The sequence below is a fragment of the Sporisorium graminicola genome, chromosome SGRAM_19 (genome assembly GCF_005498985.1).
Source record: "Sporisorium graminicola strain CBS 10092 chromosome SGRAM_19, whole genome shotgun sequence".
NCBI classification, from domain to species: Eukaryota; Fungi; Basidiomycota; class Ustilaginomycetes; order Ustilaginales; family Ustilaginaceae; genus Sporisorium; species Sporisorium graminicola.
Genome location: NC_043728.1, coordinates 648,385 through 667,708, shown reverse-complemented (window position 1 = coordinate 667,708; position 19,324 = coordinate 648,385). Strand labels below are relative to the sequence as shown.

The 19,324-nt window shown below is 54.6% G+C and overlaps 4 protein-coding genes across 4 annotated transcripts; 3 read left to right on the top strand and 1 right to left on the bottom strand.

Moving 5' to 3' along the window:
• Positions 1-697: 697 nt before the first annotated feature.
• Positions 698-3,139, bottom strand: EX895_003183 (uncharacterized protein; the record flags this gene model as incomplete). Its single annotated transcript, XM_029883781.1, has 1 exon — positions 698-3,139. One exon carries the CDS (start codon positions 3,137-3,139, stop codon positions 698-700), a length of 2,442 nt encoding a protein of 813 aa, XP_029740072.1.
• An 804-nt stretch (positions 3,140-3,943) lies between these two features.
• EX895_003182 (uncharacterized protein) lies at positions 3,944-5,536 on the top strand (the record flags this gene model as incomplete). The annotated part of the gene is made up of 1 exon (XM_029883780.1): positions 3,944-5,536. One exon carries the CDS (start codon positions 3,944-3,946, stop codon positions 5,534-5,536), a length of 1,593 nt encoding a protein of 530 aa, XP_029740071.1.
• A 929-nt stretch (positions 5,537-6,465) lies between these two features.
• Positions 6,466-10,971, top strand: EX895_003181 (uncharacterized protein; the record flags this gene model as incomplete). Its single annotated transcript, XM_029883779.1, has 1 exon — positions 6,466-10,971. The coding sequence occupies one exon, from the start codon at positions 6,466-6,468 to the stop codon at positions 10,969-10,971; it is 4,506 nt and encodes a 1,501-aa protein (XP_029740070.1).
• Positions 10,972-14,012: 3,041 nt separating this feature from the next.
• EX895_003180 (uncharacterized protein) lies at positions 14,013-18,337 on the top strand (the record flags this gene model as incomplete). The annotated part of the gene is made up of 2 exons (XM_029883778.1): positions 14,013-17,148; positions 17,223-18,337. The coding sequence occupies 2 exons, from the start codon at positions 14,013-14,015 to the stop codon at positions 18,335-18,337; spliced, it is 4,251 nt and encodes a 1,416-aa protein (XP_029740069.1).
• Between the last annotated feature and the right edge of the window lie 987 nt (positions 18,338-19,324).

The following is a 19,324-nucleotide window of genomic DNA, read 5'->3' as shown; positions in this document are numbered from 1 at the left end:
CCTTGACCTCGTTGCCATGACAGCGTCTTTGCTTCTGAGCTGAGTGTCTTGAGCAATGTACGCGCACTGGCAGTCAAGCGGCCTCGGATCAGCGCAGCACTCGTCTTATCTTCCAGTCGCATGCACTCTTGGCAGATCTCGTATCGGTCCGGAACAGCCAAAAAGGAAAGGTGGCTTGTTCCGTACCATCTACCCGAATTCGGATGTCCTCGACGTGGGGGAGGCAGGGGAGGGGGGATTTCAGAGAGTCTTGGCGTCCACGTTGACCGGTGTGTTCCCCACATCCGACATGACTTTCCAACGGAGTGGCAGTGAACAAGTTGTCTGGGGGCGTGATCCCGTGATGATCGCTATCACGGCCACAAAAAGAAAAGACGTCGACCAAGCACGGCAATCTCAAGGCTCAGCTTTTCCAATCGTTCCGAGCCATCACCCTGGGCGAGCGAATGGCGGATCTTTCCGCCGCTGACTAAAGGCTGTTGTACACACCTCTCTCCTCTGCCAAGTCAGCTTCAGCATCTCTAGGCATTCCGACGTGCTTTCCGCATCAACCCGTCTTCGGCTGTTTGGTTGCCTTGCTTGCCTTGCTTGTCCTGCTTGCGGTGTTACAAAGACGCTTGGAATGTGCCGACCCGCCTGATAACCAGGCCAATCAGCATCGATTGATAATGAAACGCAAAGGGTCCACGGCAAATCATCACAAAGAGGGTATGAAATTAGTTGGTGAGGCGTCGAGACCCGTTACCGTTGGAGTCCAGCCTTGGGAAAACCAGCTGCTCCAATCCAAGTCCACGCTCGACTGCAGAAGGGAGTTGAAGTCGAGCATGTCTTCAGACGCGGTTGCGGTGGCCTGCGCATCGGGGTCGAGAAACCCCGTAAACGCGGCCGGATACGCCATGCCCGCCGACGACTGTGCATCAGGCTGATGTCGGTTGTTTCTACTACCACCTGCATGACTCGCCGAGCTTTCATTGCAGTCAACATCCGAGTGTCCCGGCGCCCGAGAAGCCTCGCAATCAGAGGCAAAGACGGTAGCAGCATCGCGCATAGCAGCTACAATCGCGGGTTCCTCTGGCACGTAGCCCGGCTCGGATTCGGATCCAGCAGTGAGGGCTTGAGCACGCTTCTCCCACGCAGCCACCATCAATGTTGCGAGCATAGTGCCACGCACTTGCACAGGGTTGCGCCTGTTCTTGTCTTCCCAGCCAGCATGGATGTTGGGCGTGCCGTCATTCGACGCTGCACCGCTATTCGGCAGCCTGTTACCGAGGCTACTCTGATGTTTGCCACTGCTGCTTGTCAGATGCGTCGGCTGCCAGATGACGATGGTTTGCGCAATGGCCGACCAGGCTTCGTCCACCAGCTTCCCAGTGGTGTGACGGCGCAACAGATCCAGCAAGATGAAGTACGAGAAGAAGGGCAGCTGCTGGTAGGTGTACCACTGGAACCGCACAAAGCGAACGTCTCGAAGCAGCTTGGCCGTCGCTTCCACCTGCACTATACAAATCTGAATGACCTCGACATCGTTCTCGGAACTCCTCTGGCTAAGATGCACAAGGAGTCGAATCCTGTTGACCCAGGCGCATGCATGGTGTCGTGCGTACTGCACCAAGGTGCTGGACGCCGCGTCGGGTCGATCAAAGTATCGCCTTGTAATGTATGCGTCGAACACGTCTACCGCTGCCAATCGCCATGCTAAGCTAGCCGTATTGGGGCGTGCATTGCTTGAACCCAAAAGCCTTCTGAATTCCACACTGGAGCGAAAGAGGTGGCTGCGAAGGTGATACTCCGGATGCTGTTGCGACCAAGGTGGATGAAGTTGAAACTGCGCAAATTCGCATCGAAGCAGTAGAAAAAGGCAATCAGTAATGGGTATATCGGGGCAAGCGGCCGGTACCGCTGCAAGGGATGCAAGGGTAAGTTGCCCCAAGTCGCTGTCGGCAACATTGCATGGCAATACAGTGGTCGCAGTGGCGAGTGTTGGATTGGTAGCGATGCCCGACTTTTCACATGCGCGCAGATCGCATGCGAGAACCTCCCACCAAAGTCGAATGCCCATCTCTCGATTGACCACCTCGATGGGAGCAGGCATGGCTCGCAACGCGGATGATTTGTTGTGCAACGAGAGCAGTCGCTGCACAACTCTGCCCATGCTTCCAGAACAAACGCCATATGAGCGCGGATCGACGTTCTTAGTCAGCGCCAAGGTGTAGAGGAGGTATGCTTGACTCGCGCTGATATGAGAAGACACCCAGATTCTTGCCCGACACAGCGCAGTCTGAGCGTTGCGTCGAAACTCCTCCCATACGACCTCCTTGGTCCTCGAGCCGAAAAGGCGCACACATTCGTCCGGAAGGAGCGAACTGATGGCGATGGTATAGATGGCAAACAGAAGCGCGTTGTCGTGAGCACTCGCGATGCTAGGGTCGGCAGAAATGTCACAGAAGTGCTCGCGAACGGTAGGCACATGAACCACCTTGACCAACGGGTGGATGTTCTGCTCATAGACATGGAGCAGGCGAAACATGATGCTCGTTTCCGGATGTTGGAGGGGCTCGCCGGGGCAGTGATCGTCGAGGTTGAAGTACTTGGATCCTTCATCAGGGAATATGAGATCGAGGTGTTTGTAGATGAAAGGGATCGACGAGACTGACCCCTCGAATGCAGGGGAATGAGCGGCATGTCGGCAACGGCTGAAAGCATCCGGAGAGTGAGGGTTGGATTCCTGATGTTGAGAGCGAGGCTGCAGCGGAGGAACGGATTCAAAGATAGACTCGATATCGCCATAATCCGGGTCGATGGCTGCTGTGCCTGGCGGTGTTGGAGGTGCCTCTGCTGTCCGTACCCCTGACTGATGTGTTGCCCAAGTACCTCGCTTTGAGTCTGTAGACGAGATTCTGGACCGCTTGCTTGATGCCATGCTCTGGTTGAAGCTACGCAGGGACGATGTGTTCTCGACGTCTTCGAGGTCCGATACGGTGAGATCTTTGTCGATGCCGGCAGCACCGAGGAGCTGCTCGTATCTTTGAACGCGGTCGAGAAGTTCACGCTCGGGGAGACGCTTCTTTCTTGGTTTGTGTGGATCCGGATATGAAGGCGTACAAACGATGCCACGTGATCTGCACATGGAGCAAGGCATTTGCTTGTCGCACTTGCTCTTTCGTTTCTGACATTGCTCGCACGACATCCGACGGCCAGCCTTGTTTGGCAGTTGATTGGCTCGTCTTGTCGAGTTGGCGCGCTTCAAAGCTGCAAAGTCTCTGGTCATTGTGCTTGGACTGACGCAGAGCCTGAATGGAAGTGGATAAAGATGGTAGAAGAGAGGCGAGGGTCGACGGGTTTGCTCGCTCTCAGATGATGCTTCGAGATCGTGGACAGCGTCCGAGTGCGATCGAAGTGGCGCGTTTGTGTCTCGTAGATGCAAGCTTGCCTGTGTGAAAAAGACTTGCACATTCGCATCGAGCCTCTTAAGCACGGCTTCGGTGGTGCAAGTCTTGAATCTTATCCAGGATGCTCGTTGGTGTCTGTGAGCGAGGCAGCACAGGCCCCGGATCCTGCTAATTTCCGCCGCGTGTCAAGGGCCAATGCGGCTGCTTGAGGTGCTTTGACAGCGGATGCTTCAAAAATCCGATTCAGCGATACAGGACAGCGGAATTTTTGTAAGTCCGTGGCGCTCAGTCGATGGGATCTGCTCCGCCGTATTCCCCGAGTGCTTACTTGGCTTAGATGGTTGGTTCTCTGCAGAATGGATGCATGATGCTCTTGCCGAGCTCGCTAGCGCATCGGCTTCTCTACGGAAGTCTGCCGACCGGTCTCCTCCTATCCTCAACCGTGCAAGCTAGACGCAGCTCAATCTTGTTTTCTGGCAGTGAGGTGGATCACTACTCAAAACACCGCATCCCTCCTCTCACGATCAACGCCATGATCTGATACCTCTACGACAATGTCGGCTCCACAGACTGCGGACGAGACGACTCGCCTAATATCACAGTCGCCACGTGATGAACCCATTGACAATGCACCAGCTCCCGGGTCAGGTGCGCAAGGCTTGGATCGACGTGCCAAACGCAACCTGCTATCGGTCTTTGTCGCCAACGGCCTCCTCTCATTCGGGCATTACTTGGCCATAGGATCCATCATGGACCTTATTCGAGGCCTTAGCTGTCAGGAATACTACCAATCACGTCCGCCATCATCGCCTGACAAAACGCTTGAATGCAGCTTGGTCGACATCGAGGCACGCACTTCCAGTGTCTTTTCCTACATGCTCAGCATCGGCAGTCTGTTTTCGTGCTTGTCCGCACTCGCTTTAGCACCCTGGTTGCTCAAACGCCTGGGTCGCCGAGGGACCATGCTGATTGGCGTTCTCACGCCTGCGCTCGAGCTCATGGTTGTTGCCAGCATTCCAAATCGCTTTTCGTCTTTATCGACCAGCGCCACTCCCCCCATGTGGATTGAGAGCTCACCCACCAGCTCGCTCCGTATGCTTCTCGCAGAAGCTCTTGTGTTTGGAATTGTTGCCTGCCCTGATGCGATCGTAGGCATTGTCTCTTCAGCTATAGTACTCGACTCGGTTCCTGTCGATCTGCGTTCTACCTGGCTGGCTCGTCTGGCCTCGACTCAATTCCTAGGCATGCTTGCAGCCACCGTCGCTCTTCGTTTTGTCAATCTTGACACTGGTTCTGATCTGGTCTCTGACAAGCTGCCCATCCGCATAGGAGCTGCCATTAGCCTACTCGCTCCGCTCTGGACGTTATTTACACTGGCAAAACCACCTCCTTCTCCGCTTGAACAGCTACAGGCAGCTCAAGAATCGACACCGTCTGTACAGGAGCAGAGTATCGGCCCTCGTCTCACTAGAGCACCCAAGCCCATGCGCCTGCTCTGGCCCGCCACTTCACTGGCTGAACCCAAACGCGATTGGCGTCTGGTCAAGCTCATGATCGCTGCTACGCTCTGCAGCCAGATCACACTGACCACCAACACCGTGTTCGTCTACCTTCAATCTCGCTTCGGCCTGCATGCACGCGATCTCAGCCTCGCACTCGGCCTGGTTGGCACGCTCAAGTGGATCTTCCTCGTCGCCATCTTCCCACGACTCGCCCGCTACGCACGTTCGCTGTACACTAATACTGCATTGGCAGATCGGCTGCTCGCCATCCTATCTCTGCTTCTCGACGTGCTAGCCTGGATCGTCGTCATTGTGGGAGGGCGGGTCCACAGCTTGCCCATATTTCTCCTTGCCATGGTCGTCTACGTTTCAGCAGCCGGCAATGCGTCTCTGATCACATCGCTCGCCTCGTTGATGCTGCCTCAAGATGCCAGTGTCGACGAGATGATGGCCACTCTCACTTCGATGGCAAACATCATGAGCACGATTGGACCCATTTTGAATTCCAGCGTCTACAGTCTGGGTCTCGATGCTGGCTTCCCAGAGCTCGTCTTTGGACTGACCGCACTCGTCTCGGTCGGAGCTGCAGCGTTGGTTGCTTCCACTTCTATCGGCTCCAAGCCAACGTTGGTTTTGTCGAGGTAGACGGCTTCCTGTATTGCTTGTACATGTGCTGTATACCTTTTGTCTGATCCCATTCACAAGAACCAATGTCGTGATCCAAAGCGCTGTAGCGTTTTAGCGAATTGAATGTGAACAACGAAGGGACAAAAACAGGCCGAACCGCTTCTGAAAGTCCTGCGATCAGGAGGAAAGAGACGAACATGGACCCTGTCTCTTCTGTCGGTTTTTGGTACAGGATTAGTTAAAACACGGCTGCAGGTGTTCCGATGTGCTGCATGCTGTACAGAACACATTTCGAACAACCGCCGCTGCTTCCATGCTTCGATGTGCATGTGAACCTTTTTCGCTGGCTTTTACCGAAGGAACACTAAAGGACTAGCTTCTTTTCATCTTGGTCGGCTCGAAATGTGCCGGAACTGCATTTCAATGCTTCTGCTTGCCTTGAGCAACGTAGCTTGAAGTATCACGGGGTCCTGCACAGTCCAGTGGAACCCGACGATTGTGACGCTCCAAATATAAAGACCAAGTTCTGATCTTGATCCTATCACTTCGTTTATCTCTGCCGCCTCATCCTGGCACACTCCCGCTTCATCACCCCATCATTCAGACCCATTCGGTGTGCAGCGCGCACAGACCGGGCTGTCGCAGCTACCATGTTGGCACTCTGCGCCCAAGATGCTAGCTTTGGGCCTGGGTCCATCTGTCGCTCGCTCGACTTCACCGTAACATTCGAGCAGGCAATTCTCTCCATCTTGCCGGACTCGATCACTCTGTTCTTGGCCGCCGTCTCTATCTACCGCTCCGGCTTACCTCGCCGCCCTCTGATCAATGCAACTTCCAGATTACTTCACGGCCCTTGGGCTACGGGCGAGAGGATCTTACTGGCAAAACTCCTTTTAAACACGAGTCTGCTGATTGCTCAAGTAGCAGCTTTGGTAGCCGCAATCTGCATGGCCACACGATCTACGTCCATCCCAGCCGGCGAGCCGACCACACTTGTTATAGTCGCCAAATCTTTGAGTGTGATGGTCGCTGTGGTGCGCTATCCGCTCGAGCTTTGTCTGCATACTTCGTCGCCGGCTCCATCTACCCTACTGCTATCGGCTTCGTTTCTCAACGCCATCTTCAGCGGAACCATTCTTCGTACCTTCTCCCTAACACTCGATACCCGACAGCCGGCACAGCTATCCTTGTTCGCTTCTCAGGCCATTATCACCGCTTTCGCCTCGTTACAGACGCTACTCAGCACTGCAAGACACACCAGCTTGCACTCACAGACTCTTCAGGATCAAGCTGAGGGAGCTGCATCATCGCCCAAGGACCATCCCGACCTCATTCGCGGCTTATTGGCCCGAGCATTTGTGCTTTGGCATTTCCCCTTGCTTCGCCGCGGGTTTCGGGCCAAGCTGACATACGGCGATCTGTACACCTCTCCGCCTCGAGTACAAGCACATGCACTGGCACGCCTTTTCGAGTATCATTGGGATCGTGCCTGCACATCCTCCAAGGGCCGGAATGAGGGCTACTTCCGTATCTTGGTCGCCAGTGTGCGCGCATTCGGAAGCTATTGGCTCGCTCCCATGCTTCCCAAGCTCGTGGTCACGCTCGCTCAGTTGGCCCAGCCCATTGTTTTTGGCGACTTGATTGCCTTTGTTTCCTCCTATTCTCAAGCCACCTCCGAGGCAACCTTTGTTCCACAGTTGCCATCCCGTGGATGGGCACTCGCAGGATCCGTCTTCATCATCTACGGCCTCATTACCATCTTCACAGGAATCTACTGGCAACACGTCTACCGGTCCACCTTTGTCTTTCGTTCTGCCATGATTGCATCCGTGTACCGCCACGTGCTGCACAGAGCCGTTCCACTTCCAGCTCTCGAAATGCGACCTGACAATCCTGTCACTCCTCAAGATCCCGGGACTGCAGGCTCCTCGAGCCCGGCTGCTTGCGCTACGCAAGACCAATCAACTTCCGCCTCAACTGCAGCTTCAGATCCTGTGGCTATCATCTCTGCCGACATTGAAACATTGGCGACGGTGCTAGAACAGGTTCACGAGATCTGGTCAGCACTCATCACGATCGGTGTCGCCTCTTTGCTCTTGTATGCTCGCCTGGGTCTAGCTTTCCTGGTCGCCCTCTCTTCGATCGTCATGCTCTTGCTCTCGGCCAGTTTGCTCGCGCGGGTGATCCCGGCCAAACAGAAGGCATGGTTTGAGGCAACCGACAAGCGCGTCACACTAATTAGTGTGCTCATGCATCGATTTGAGCAGGTCAAGATCAATCTCGCCGAGGCATACTTCATACAAAAAGTGACCGCGCTACGAGAATCCGAGATCGCAGCCATGCGCATCTTCTACCGATGGATGGCTCAGGTCGCAGTTCTGGCAACCTCGCTGATGAACATCACAACGCTCGCCACCTTTGCCGTTGCCTATGCAGTTAACCCCGGAAAGAGTGGCAAGCCCCTTGATTCGGCGACGGTCTTTTCTGCGCTGACCATCGTCAACATGCTCGAGGCACCTGTCAACAATCTGGCTCAGAACGGCTCGAAACTACTATCGGCTACCGCATCCCTCGAGCGCATTCAGTCGTTTCTCGTAGCACGCGCTGTTCCTCCGACCACCGATGGCATTGAAAAACCACATGTCGTTTCAATTCAGAGCGATGTCAAGGGGTCCAGCCACCAGTGCCTCGGGCAAGACCCAGCCCCTGTTCCGTCGCAGGTCCGTTCCTGGCTTGCTTCTGTCAATATCGTGGTTCCTGCTTCCTCAGCAGCTTCAGACGATTCACAGTCCACACGGCTCGTGCTCTTGCACGGACCCAGTGGAAGTGGCAAAACCACACTGCTGCGACATTTGCTTCGTAATCAAACCCTACTCGCCGGTGGTGACTCCATGCCCCGAACAAGAGGCACATTTATGGTCCCGATTGCCTTTTGTCCCCAGGATCCTTGGCTCTTTGAAGGTAGCATTCGCGAGAATGTGATCCTTGATCAGCCCTTCGACGCCAAGCAATTCCAATTGGCGCTCGAACTCAGTCAATTAGCTAGCGACGTTGATACGATGGCTTCGCGAGACAACACAAAGGTTGGGTCTGAAGGATCCAATCTCAGCGGTGGACAAGGCCATCGCGTAGCGTTGGCCAGGGCTCTCTATTCCGGTGCAAAGGTCATTGTGCTTGATGACTCTTTATCTGCTTTGGATGCCGGAACCTCAACTGCAATTGTTCAGAACGTCTTGCATCCGCAGCGTCGCCATCGCCTCTTGCAAGACACCACCATCGTGATAGCCTCTCATTTGGACGAATTGCAGGATATCTGCAGTCTGCGGTGCTCTGTTGCTGCTTGGCGCATTTGTGAGACTCTCATAGTGGAACCATGTCAGCGTTGGAGGGAGATGCATGGAAATGTGGCCACGGAAGACATACCGCTTGGACCATTGGGGCGTAACCAGAACGATGATATCTCTGGTCAACATGAGGATGACCAACACAACAACTCGGAGGAGGACCATCCAAGCGAGTCAAGCAACCACCAGGAGCAGTCTAGGGCAAAACGCAGCGAAGCCGATGACAATGGACAGACGCACGTCCATGCCAATTTGACAGGGATCAAGTCCAAGCCGACTCGGTTCTTCTTTGAAGGCACAAGCATGACCGTTCTCGCCTTGGCATTTGTGTTCTGCGTCCTGGCCAATGCTTCAACATACGGTGTGCAGGTCACCCTCGAGCAATGGGTCAAGCACTCCGGCCATGGGAGACTCCAACAAGCTGGGCTTTATCTCGGCCTCATGGGCATGCTCACCCTGCTCAGCTTCGTGACCTTTTTCGTGGCCGCACTTATCTACTTTGACCGTTTGGTGGTTCAAGCTTCTCGAAATACACACGCTTCAGCACTGCGGTCTTGCTTGCAACGTAGCATCTCCGCCTTCGCCAGTATCAGCGCTTCGATGGTCGTCAATCGCCTCTCCACTGATCAGTTCATCTGCGACTTTGAATATGCAGCTGCCTTGTTCAACTTCGTCTTTCTGTTGGTGGGATTGTTGGCGTCGTTGGTTCTCATCTTTCTAGCAGCACCTCTGGCTGCAGCCGCAATTCCAGTTCTAGCCGCCGGCTACTACTATTTGCAGGAGTTGTACCTGCGCAACTCAAGACAATTCCGAAGCATGGATCTGGAAGCACGAACAGCGCTGTTCAACGCGATCAAAGAAACGGACCAAGGCGTCGAGGTGGTGCGAGCGCTTGGCAGGACGGACTGGATCGAGGGCCGAGGCATGGCTCTGATTGAACGGGCTCAGATGCCTTACTTTGCCCGCCTTTCCTCGCTGCGCTTTCTACGTATGGGGCTGTACACGATCACATGGATCTTGGCCACCCTTCTGGCCATCTTGAGCATTGCCCTGCGCCGCTCTTCCTCGTCAAGCTCACTCGGACTCGCGCTCACTAACGTCACATCTCTATCCGTCATGCTCAACTCAACGCTGCAGACCTGGGTGTTGCTCGAGACGGGTAAGGTGGCAGTGCAAAGGCTGGAAGCCATTGCCAGGGACAAGGTCGAGGCACCACACACAAGGTCCGAGAGTGTGTGCCTTGATGTTGGTGCAACTGCGGTGGCGGTGGTGAACACGCCGTGTTTGGAATGGAGGGAGTTCGGTGCTCGCTATTCATCCAACGGTCCACTCGCAGCGCAGTCAGTCAACCTTGCCGTGCCGCGTAACAGCAAGGTGGGCATTTGCGGTCGCAGTGGAAGCGGCAAAAGCACATTGCTCAATAGTCTGGTTGGCACAATCGACAGCAAACTCACCTCGGGCGAGCTACGCATTCACGGTCACAACATCAATCACTTGAGCCTCGAACAGGTTCGTTCTTGCTTGAGCCTGGTAGCACAAAAGCCCTTCGTTTGGCAAAGTAGCATCCGAGAGGTCTTGACTATGTCTGTCGACTCGGATGAGGCTGCTACCGATGCCGAGATTTGGTCTGCTTTGCGCTCCGTCGGTCTCGATAACCTTGTTGCTTCGACCACGCTGAAACTGGACAGCATCATTTCAGACATCGATGTCGATGAAGGTGGCAGTGCAACTGCTCAAGAGTCGCAACACGGTGGCGCAAAGCCGGCTCGAGGACAGCTGAATCTTTCGAGAGGACAGAAACAGCTTCTGTGTATGGCACGAGCTATACTGCAGAGCAAGCACCGATCCATCCTGGTCCTCGACGAGGCGACTAGCAGTTTGGACCACGAAGCAGAGCTGATGCTTATCAAGACCATTCAAAGCCAGTTTGCAGACCAAACAGTGTTGGCTGTTGCCCACCGGCTCGTGACCCTGCTCGATTTCGACCAAGTCTACGTGATGGACAAGGGTCGCATCATCGAGTCTGGATGTCCCCGAGATCTGCTTGTCCAACAAGGCTCTGTGTTCAGGGAACTGGCCGCTTCACAAGGGTTGACGAACAACCTCTGAGATCTCACCTTTGGCCTCGTAAGAACCTTTTTGATTGCGATCATCCTGACAAAAAAAGTAACAGTGTAAAGAGCCAAGAGTGAACAAATAAAACTGGTATCGAGCTCGAAGAGTTCTTGAGCACTTCTCAAGGGTGCAGGTCCTGAGACATCCGACATGATGCCTGCGGTACAACTTTAGTCTTGTGTGCATTGTTGTACATGTATAAATGGAGTGAGTCTGCCACGCCGTCAGTGGCCGTGTTGGCGTCGAATAGCGCACGGCAAGAAAGAGACAGAACGAGGCGATTGACGAGTAGGGTTTATTTGAATACTACCTCGATAACACTCACTGCGCCTGCCTTGTTGCTGTTTGGTTCGCTTGATGGTCAGTGTCCCAGCTCTCGCCGAGCCACAAACGGTCTAGCTTGGCGAGTGCGACACGTGTTGAGCACTGAGGTAGCGTCCCGGCGATGTGCAGCGTCAGGGCCTGGAAAAAGTGACGAGCACTGACAGCTTCTTTCCGTGAGGACAGTATTGCATGACAGAGCTTTAAAGTGGACACTGTTTGGAGACGAGAATTACCTTCAAACCACCACTGACCAACGAGGTCGCACTGAACACTGATTTTTTTACCTACAACATGACCTCGCCATCTACTTGTCCAGAGATCCACCCAACCAGGTCGCCCTCTTCATCACCTCGTCGAGACCTTTTCCCGAAGAATGGGTGAGAAGTCAATGCGAGATTGCGGAGCAATCGGCCGAAGTTTCAGATGGTCTCGACGAACCTATCCGACTCGAGCGGATCCTGGGCAACTTTGAGGGCTGGAGTCCATACAAGCTTGCCCGCGATTACGTCTACCCGTATCTTTTCGAGAAACCGTCGCCGTTTGCTTACGTATCCTTCGTCGTTCTCGACGATCAATCACACGAAGACCAACAAATGCTGATTGTCGGTGTCCATCCAGACTCCTACAAAGGTGCTCAACTCGAAATCGAAGCTACGAGCCGGATGGGTGCAGAATTTGCTGTGAACTTGCCCATCGTCTTCGACGAGGGTATTCAAGGCATTCTGGCCTACCCTTCCGAGGACTACGACAACGAAGCCGAGCGGAACGCTGCCTGACTGTCACCTTTCAATGGCTCTCGAACCATTTGACAAGAGCAGCTGGACTCTTGCCTACCGGATCATCAAACTGGAATCCGGAGTCCAGATACAAGAAGCATCTTGAGCCATCATCGGTGCGATATCGTCTTGACTCGACACGAAGTCTCTCGAACGTTTGCAAAAGCTCTTGAGCATTTCCTAGAGCCAATCCGGACGTTGACGCAACGGCGCCTGTGCAGTAGCTGTCTGGGCCGGTAGAAGTGCCAGCAAACACGAGTAGAAGACGTGCATCGTAGTGTTCGATTGTCGTCAAGTAGTCGTAGGGTATCTCTCCCGAGAAGCCGCGTTTCAGGCCCTTGATCAAATGCGAAAGGTCAAGGTTAGCGGCTTGCATCACGGCTGAGCGCTGAAGTGTCGTCGTAGCCGTGTGAGCTGGCAGGTTGTACGTCGATGCTGCTGATGCCAAATAAGATGGCGTGCAAAAAGAGGCCCCGCGCACCCTGCGATCAGAACCGATATTCAGTAAAAGCAGAGAAAGCTCACAAATGCGCTGGCCTCGAGTCAGACAGCGCTGAACCGGCTTTACTGCTGTCGCTAGTAGGTACTCTTGTTTGCCCTGCGCTGTTCTGAAAACCCTTCCAACCTACAGCGACTTCAAGCTGCTCACACGCTACCTTCAAGCTCGACAGGATCACACGAGCTTCCATCACATACTGTCTCTTCCAGCCTTCGACCTCATGTTGACACCCTCGCAAGAGCTTTCGCGATTAGGATTGCATCACGACCTTAACCAATGTGCTAGTCCGAGTTCCAATTTGTCTTTCTGAACGGCCACTGGGTGGTGCTACACCTTTCCAAAGGATCACAGGCAACAACTATAAATCTTGATGGAGAGCAAGGTCTTGGTCAAAAGAGTTCTCCGCGGTACGATCACTGGTTAGGAAGAGCCAATCGAGCACCCGGCTTTCTCCTTTTCGCTATCGCCAATTATCTCGGTGTTGATCACCGACATATGCAGTAGGGAGCTCGATCGATCCTTTGCCATCCTCGCCGAATCTTTGTGTAGTGCTAGGATCTGCTCAGCTTGCGACAAGGCCAGCACGCCATCCGCTTCTGTGCACGGATGCAGCACTTTCTTTGCACCGAAGCTTCTACTGCTACTAAGCGAGCTGCACGCACGATTCCAGCTCCGCTCGCTAGTCTTTCCCCGCCTTGATCCCGACTTTTTCTGTTTCGGAAGGCGAGCTTCCGCGCGACTCTGGACCCTGCGTAACAGTGTCGTCTGTGTTCTAAGCCAGTGCTGCGCGAACTCGAAGTGTTTCTTTCAGCCATGGGTCACACGGGCCCTGGAACCGCCGGTGTCGAGTGAATGAAGGGCTTCTTTTCCGCGGTGCTTTTCAACCGAGCTGAGTTGCTAGGCACGGACACATGCTTTGGCGGCATCGAAAGCTGAGCTCGGATAGCACAGATTGTGATAAGACAAATGCTTCTGCCTACTGCCCTCTTGCCTTCGCTGTATGCTTCTGATTCTAGTCTTTTGCTGCGTATCATCGTCGTGCTGCGGATGAAAGTATCGTCTCGCCTTCCATCACCGTTTCGAACGGCTCCTCTTTCATCTATCAGCTTCCCTATTTCCTCTACAAGCTTCAAAGAGCTAGTAACAATTCTCATCTGGCTTCACCACCTGTGAATGGGCTCAAGGACAATCGAAGATTCAGCATGGCCGATTGCAATGATGGCGTGTTTGCGCCTGTCTCCAATTGTCGCTTCTTTGACTTTACAGTGACATTCTCCAACGTCGTGCTGGTCATGCTCCCTTCTTGCATTGCAGTCTTGCTCTTTCTGGCTCGACTCGTGCGCCTCCGCCACAAGCCTCACCTTTCTTATGTCGCGTCGGTCGGACCACGTCTCTCGCTTTTGAGCTCATGCGCTCCTCCTTCGGACATCATCAGCATGCTGTCAGCAGCTATTTTCACCATCAATGCTGTCATCGGCCTTGTTCTGATCGGCATCCTCGCTGCCCCTTCCTCCTCCACGCTTCGACATTCATTGGGCAACGGGACAGCAGTTCCTAGCGTCTTGCTGCCGTTCCTTGCTTCCTTGCTTGCAGCGCCCCTTTCGGTTATAGAACGAAAAAAGACGCGGGGAGGCAGCATGCTCCTTCCTCTGTGGCTCCTCGTCTCTCTCCTCTTCAACGCTTGCCGCATCCGAACTTTGAATGCCATTCCTGTCGTTCGCCATTCCTCCTTCTTCGACATTTACCTTATCGCCTTTGCATGCCAGGCACTGATGCTTGCTGTGGAGAACGCGCAAGTTGTTCGCACCGACGATGTGATCAGCTCCACCAACGAGTCGCGTGCAGGCTTCTTGTCGCGGCTCTTGTTCATCTGGGTGTTCCCCCTGCTTTGGACCGGCTTTCGCAGACCTCTCGAGATGCGGGATCTTGATGCCCTCAAACCCGATCTTCAGGGACAGTCGCTTGCCAACGAGTTTATCGCAAGTTGGACAGGGGTATCCATCAAGCAGCAACCCCAAGCTTTGGAGTCGCAACGATACTCTTTTGATGTCAAGGAGAACTCCGTGGAAGGCAGCGAGGCTTTCCCACTCGAAAAGCTGGGATCAACCTCCCCAGACAACCCCCTATCGAAACCAGGACCTGGTCCTCTGTACGAGGGCAAGTCCTTTCCCCGGCGAATTGTGAAGCGTCGCCTCCTCACAGCCACCTTCCGCGCCTTCCCGTTGGCTGCACTGGCTCCGGTGCCATGGAGGCTCGTCTTGACCGCCTGCCGTCTTTCGCAACCCTTCCTCGTCTCTACCACCCTTGGCTTTGTTCAGTCATACTCTGATGATGCTAAGAAGGATGTGCGATCTACAGCTCAGCCCGTCGCTTACGGCTGGGGTCTGGTGGGCGCGTATGGATTGGTCTACCTCGGCGTGACGCTTGCAACGGGTCAATACTGGTACAGCATCTCTCAGCTCATGACCAAGGTGCGCGGTGCCTATGTTGAGGCCATCTATCGCAAGGGTCTCGACCTGCATCTCAGGGTTGCAAGAACCAGCGGTGGTGGAAAGGCGGCCAACCTTATGAGCGTCGACAGCGAGCGCGTGGTCCAAGCTGTTAACATGGTCCACGAGCTGTGGAGTGGATGCATCACCATCGTTGTCGGTATCTACCTCCTGTATGCTCGGCTGGGACTCGTTTTCCTTGCTTGCATGGTGGCAGTAGCTGCTTGCTTCTTCCTGACGCCCTTTGCAAGTCGAGGAATTGGCGCAAAGCAGGGTGTGTGGTCTGCCCGCACCGACAAACGAGTCAACCTCACCTCGAGCATCATCTCAGACATCAAAGGTGTCAAGCTGTCGGCTTACGAGCAGATCCTGCACGCCAAGATTTGCAAAGCACGCACAGAAGAGCTCCAAGCGCGCAGCTCGATCATGAAGCAGATTATCGGAGTGGTCGTCTTCACCAACTGCACAGGCGAGATGCTGGGGCTGTGCACGTTTATCACGCTCATCGTCGTCGACAAGCTGTCTGGGTCCAGTCGTTTTGACCTCAACACGGTCTTGACCACGCTGCCGATCTTCGGCATGCTGCAACAGCCGCTTTTCGACCTTGGACAGCAGTATTCGGCGCTGCTGCAAGCATGGGAGAGCATGAGGCGCATCGAAGAGTTTCTGAGCAGCGAGGCCAAGCCCGATGCCCAGCCTGCTATCGACGCTGGCTTGGCTGCATCGGCCGCTTGTGCTGGCGGATCGAACGAGATCGACGAGCCAGTTGACTTTGCAGCCAAGTTCGAGAGGGCTCACCTCGGCTGGGCTACAGAGACAGTGCTTGCAGATGTGGACCTCGAGATTCCTGCAAAGTCGTTGACTATGATTTGCGGAAAGCTAGGACAGGGCAAATCGACGCTGCTACAGGCTCTGCTGGGCGAGTGCGATCTGCTGCAGGGGCAACAGCAGCTACCTCTGCTCGCTCAACGTGTGGCGTACGTGAGCCAAGATGTCTGGCTGCAGGAGCAGCGCACGATTCGCGACAATATCGTCTTTGCTACCGGCGAGTACGACGAGGACAGCTACTTTCAAGCACTTCGAGCTTGTGCGCTCATCGAGGACATTGCCGGCCTCGAATTAGGCGATGCAACCATGGCAAACGCACTGAGCGGAGGCCAACGACAGCGGGTGGCTGTTGCACGCGCCGTGTACAGCCGCGCTGAGACCTATATCTTTGACGACATCACGAGCGCTCTGGATGCCGAGACAGCCGCTCACATGTGGCGATCTCTCATGGGCCAGTCCGGTCTCCTGGCAGGCAAAACCGTCATCATGGCGACCAATGCCGTCCACCTACTCCACCACGCCCAGCTCGTCGTCCGCATCGATGCCGGCAAGATCTCAGAGTCGGGTCGGTACGAGGAGCTATCCATTAAGGGCAAAGACGCCATCTCCCGTACAAGTATCGACTCGCAAAGGGCACTGGCATTCGCTGACCCAATCCAAGACAAGGTCGTAGAGTTCAACTCGCCAGAGGAGCACGAAGATATCTTGACCGGCTCTGTTGGCTGGAAAAACTATGCAACGTGGTTCAAAGCAGCAGGGCATGCTAGGATTGCCTTATACGTGTTGTGCAAAGTGTTTTGGGCTGCATCGCTCTCTGGCCAATCGTACTACCTACAGGCGTGGGCTGAATCACAGCAGAGGCACGCATTCCGCGAATGGGGAGCATGGATTGCTGGCTACATCTGCCTGATCCCCATGAGCGCCATCTTCCTTGCAGTAGCCTTTTGGCTGCTCTGTGTCAAAGCGGCAGAGCTGGCAGGCAACAGGTTGCACGCTGACGAGCTCAAGGGGGTGCTATCTGCACCTCTTTCCTTCTTCAGCCAGTGGAGTGCAGGTCAAATGACGAATCGATTCTCTCAGGATCTTTACAACGTGGATCAAACCTTTGTCATGGCGCTTCTCAACACGACCGGCAATAGTTTGGAATTGTTGGCGACCATGGTCGCTATGATGGTGGCAGCGCCTCAGCTTATTGTTGTTGCCGTGGTGCTCATCGGTGCTGCGTGGGGCATCCAGAGGCTGTACCTTGGGTCGAGTCGGCACGCCGGCTCGAGATGGCCTCGAAAAGCCCCCTGTATACCATCTTTGCGGAGACTTCGTCGCCCACAGGCTTGGCAACCATCCGAGGGCTCAAGCGCGAGGCATTTTTGCTCGATCTCAACACGGCTTCGCTGGACCAATCGCAGAAACCACTGTACCATCTGTTTGCCGTGCGAAGGTGGCTGCAGACGTGGTTGCTGCTGCTCACAACCATGATCAACATTGCGCTGGTGGCACTGGCCGTGGTGCTGCGTCACTCGAGTCAGGCCGGTCTGTTTGGCGTTGCGCTGGTCCAGGCGACCGGACTGGGCAACAGCCTCAATGCCGTCGTCATCTGCTTAACCGAGGTCGAGATTGCCGGCGTAGCACTCGAGCGTGTGCGCGAACTAAGCCAGATCAAGGCAGAGGACGTTTCGCCGATGGGTGCCGGCACGAGGAAGTCCCCTGGCTTGGTTCGAGGCGACATTCACTTCGACAAGGTGACCGTGTCGTACGGGCCAGACATGGAGCCTGCGATCAAAGAGCTCAGTTTCCAGCTGGCTGGCGGCAAGCGCCTTGGTATCGTCGGACGTAGCGGATCGGGCAAGAGCACCTCGCTGCTGGCGCTGTTTGGGATGATCGAGATTCGCTCGGGCACCATCCGCATTGATGATGAGGACATCAAGCAAAAGGCTCGTTGTGATCTTCGATCTCAGATGAGCATCGTGCCGCAGAATCCTTTGGTGCTTGCGGCGACGATCCGCGAAAACTTGGACCCGGAAGGGACGTGCTCTGACCACGAGCTGTGGGATGCGCTGCAGAAGTGCGAGTTGACCTCGTTTGTCAAGAAGCAGGCCAACGAGCTCGAGGAGCTCCTGTTGACCGGCGACACATTCATCAGCACGGGCCAGAAGCAGTTGCTGGCACTTGCCCGTGCTCTGTTGCGCAAGCGCAAGATCCTCGTGCTAGACGAGGCGACGAGCGCGATGGACGTCGAGACGGATCAAGCGGTGCAGAGCGTGCTGTCGAGCCAGTTTGCCGAATGTACTGTGATTGCAGTTGCGCACCGGATCGCCACTGTCATGGATTTCGACCAGATCATCTGCATGTCCAGTGGCCGCGCTGTCGAGATGGGAAGCCCAAAGGAACTGTTGCAAAGGCGAGGAGAGTTCTGGGCGCTAGCCTGCGAGCAAAAGTGCGTCTGATGTTTTATCGCTCATAGATCTGCTCAATTCCCACGTTGGTGTTACTGTCTGAAGAACAGAATGCGATCAGTCTATTACACTAAGCAAAAGCCGAGGCCACGACTGCTGCAACACATGAGAGAGTTCCCATTACGAATGCCTCGTTCTAAGCTAGTGCTTGAACAAGAAAGGTGGCGAGGAAGCAGGAGCTTCGCTTGTCGTGCATCCCTTGCTCAAGTGTATCGGCTCGTTCGGGCCGCCACTTCCGTCACAAGATCTATCAGAAGTAATGGCGGAAGAAAGTTGCACGTTTGCGTGTTGTTGAGAGAGACAGAAGAAGTCTTGGGATCCCTGTATCTGATTGATATCTTGGGCAGAGTCGGCCCGACTTTTCTGCAAAGAACTTGGACCGAGGGCGCTGCTGCATCTGAGACAAGATAAGATGGAGCCCTGGTCGGTCCGGTCGCCGGAGAGTTAGTGGATTTGGCGCACCCTGACAGAGAAGGACAACATTCCATTCGCAGCTCGCTTGCATTATCGCCACCATGCTCTAGCTCATGGCACCGCGTCTGCCTTTTTTGAAGCCGTCACACGCTACTGTAACTTGCTACTCACTCTATTGATTGGTATAAATAACAGCCGAGCTCTCGGCTAACCCAGTTTGGTCTCGAACTGTTTGCGGATGCTTTCGTCCGATTCCCCGCACTCTGCGTTGTGCAGTAGGAGATAACATGAACTTGGGAACGTAAGCTGTTCACATGAGTATCGGCTGAAGGTTCATTCGAAATCGTTGGCGCAAACCTCGGTTGCATAGAATGTCTCGAGATACAGTAATGGAACTAGAACGAGCTAGTGGAATGTGCTCTTTTCCTGCCAGTTCGAAAGGGGCTTAGCAGCGTTTCCGGATCGGCGGTTGGTGCAATGCTGACTCCCACGCCGTCGATCCACTGACTGCCGTATCAAACAAGCTGCTTGACTGAGACTCTCAACAGATCCTGGCAGGAAAGT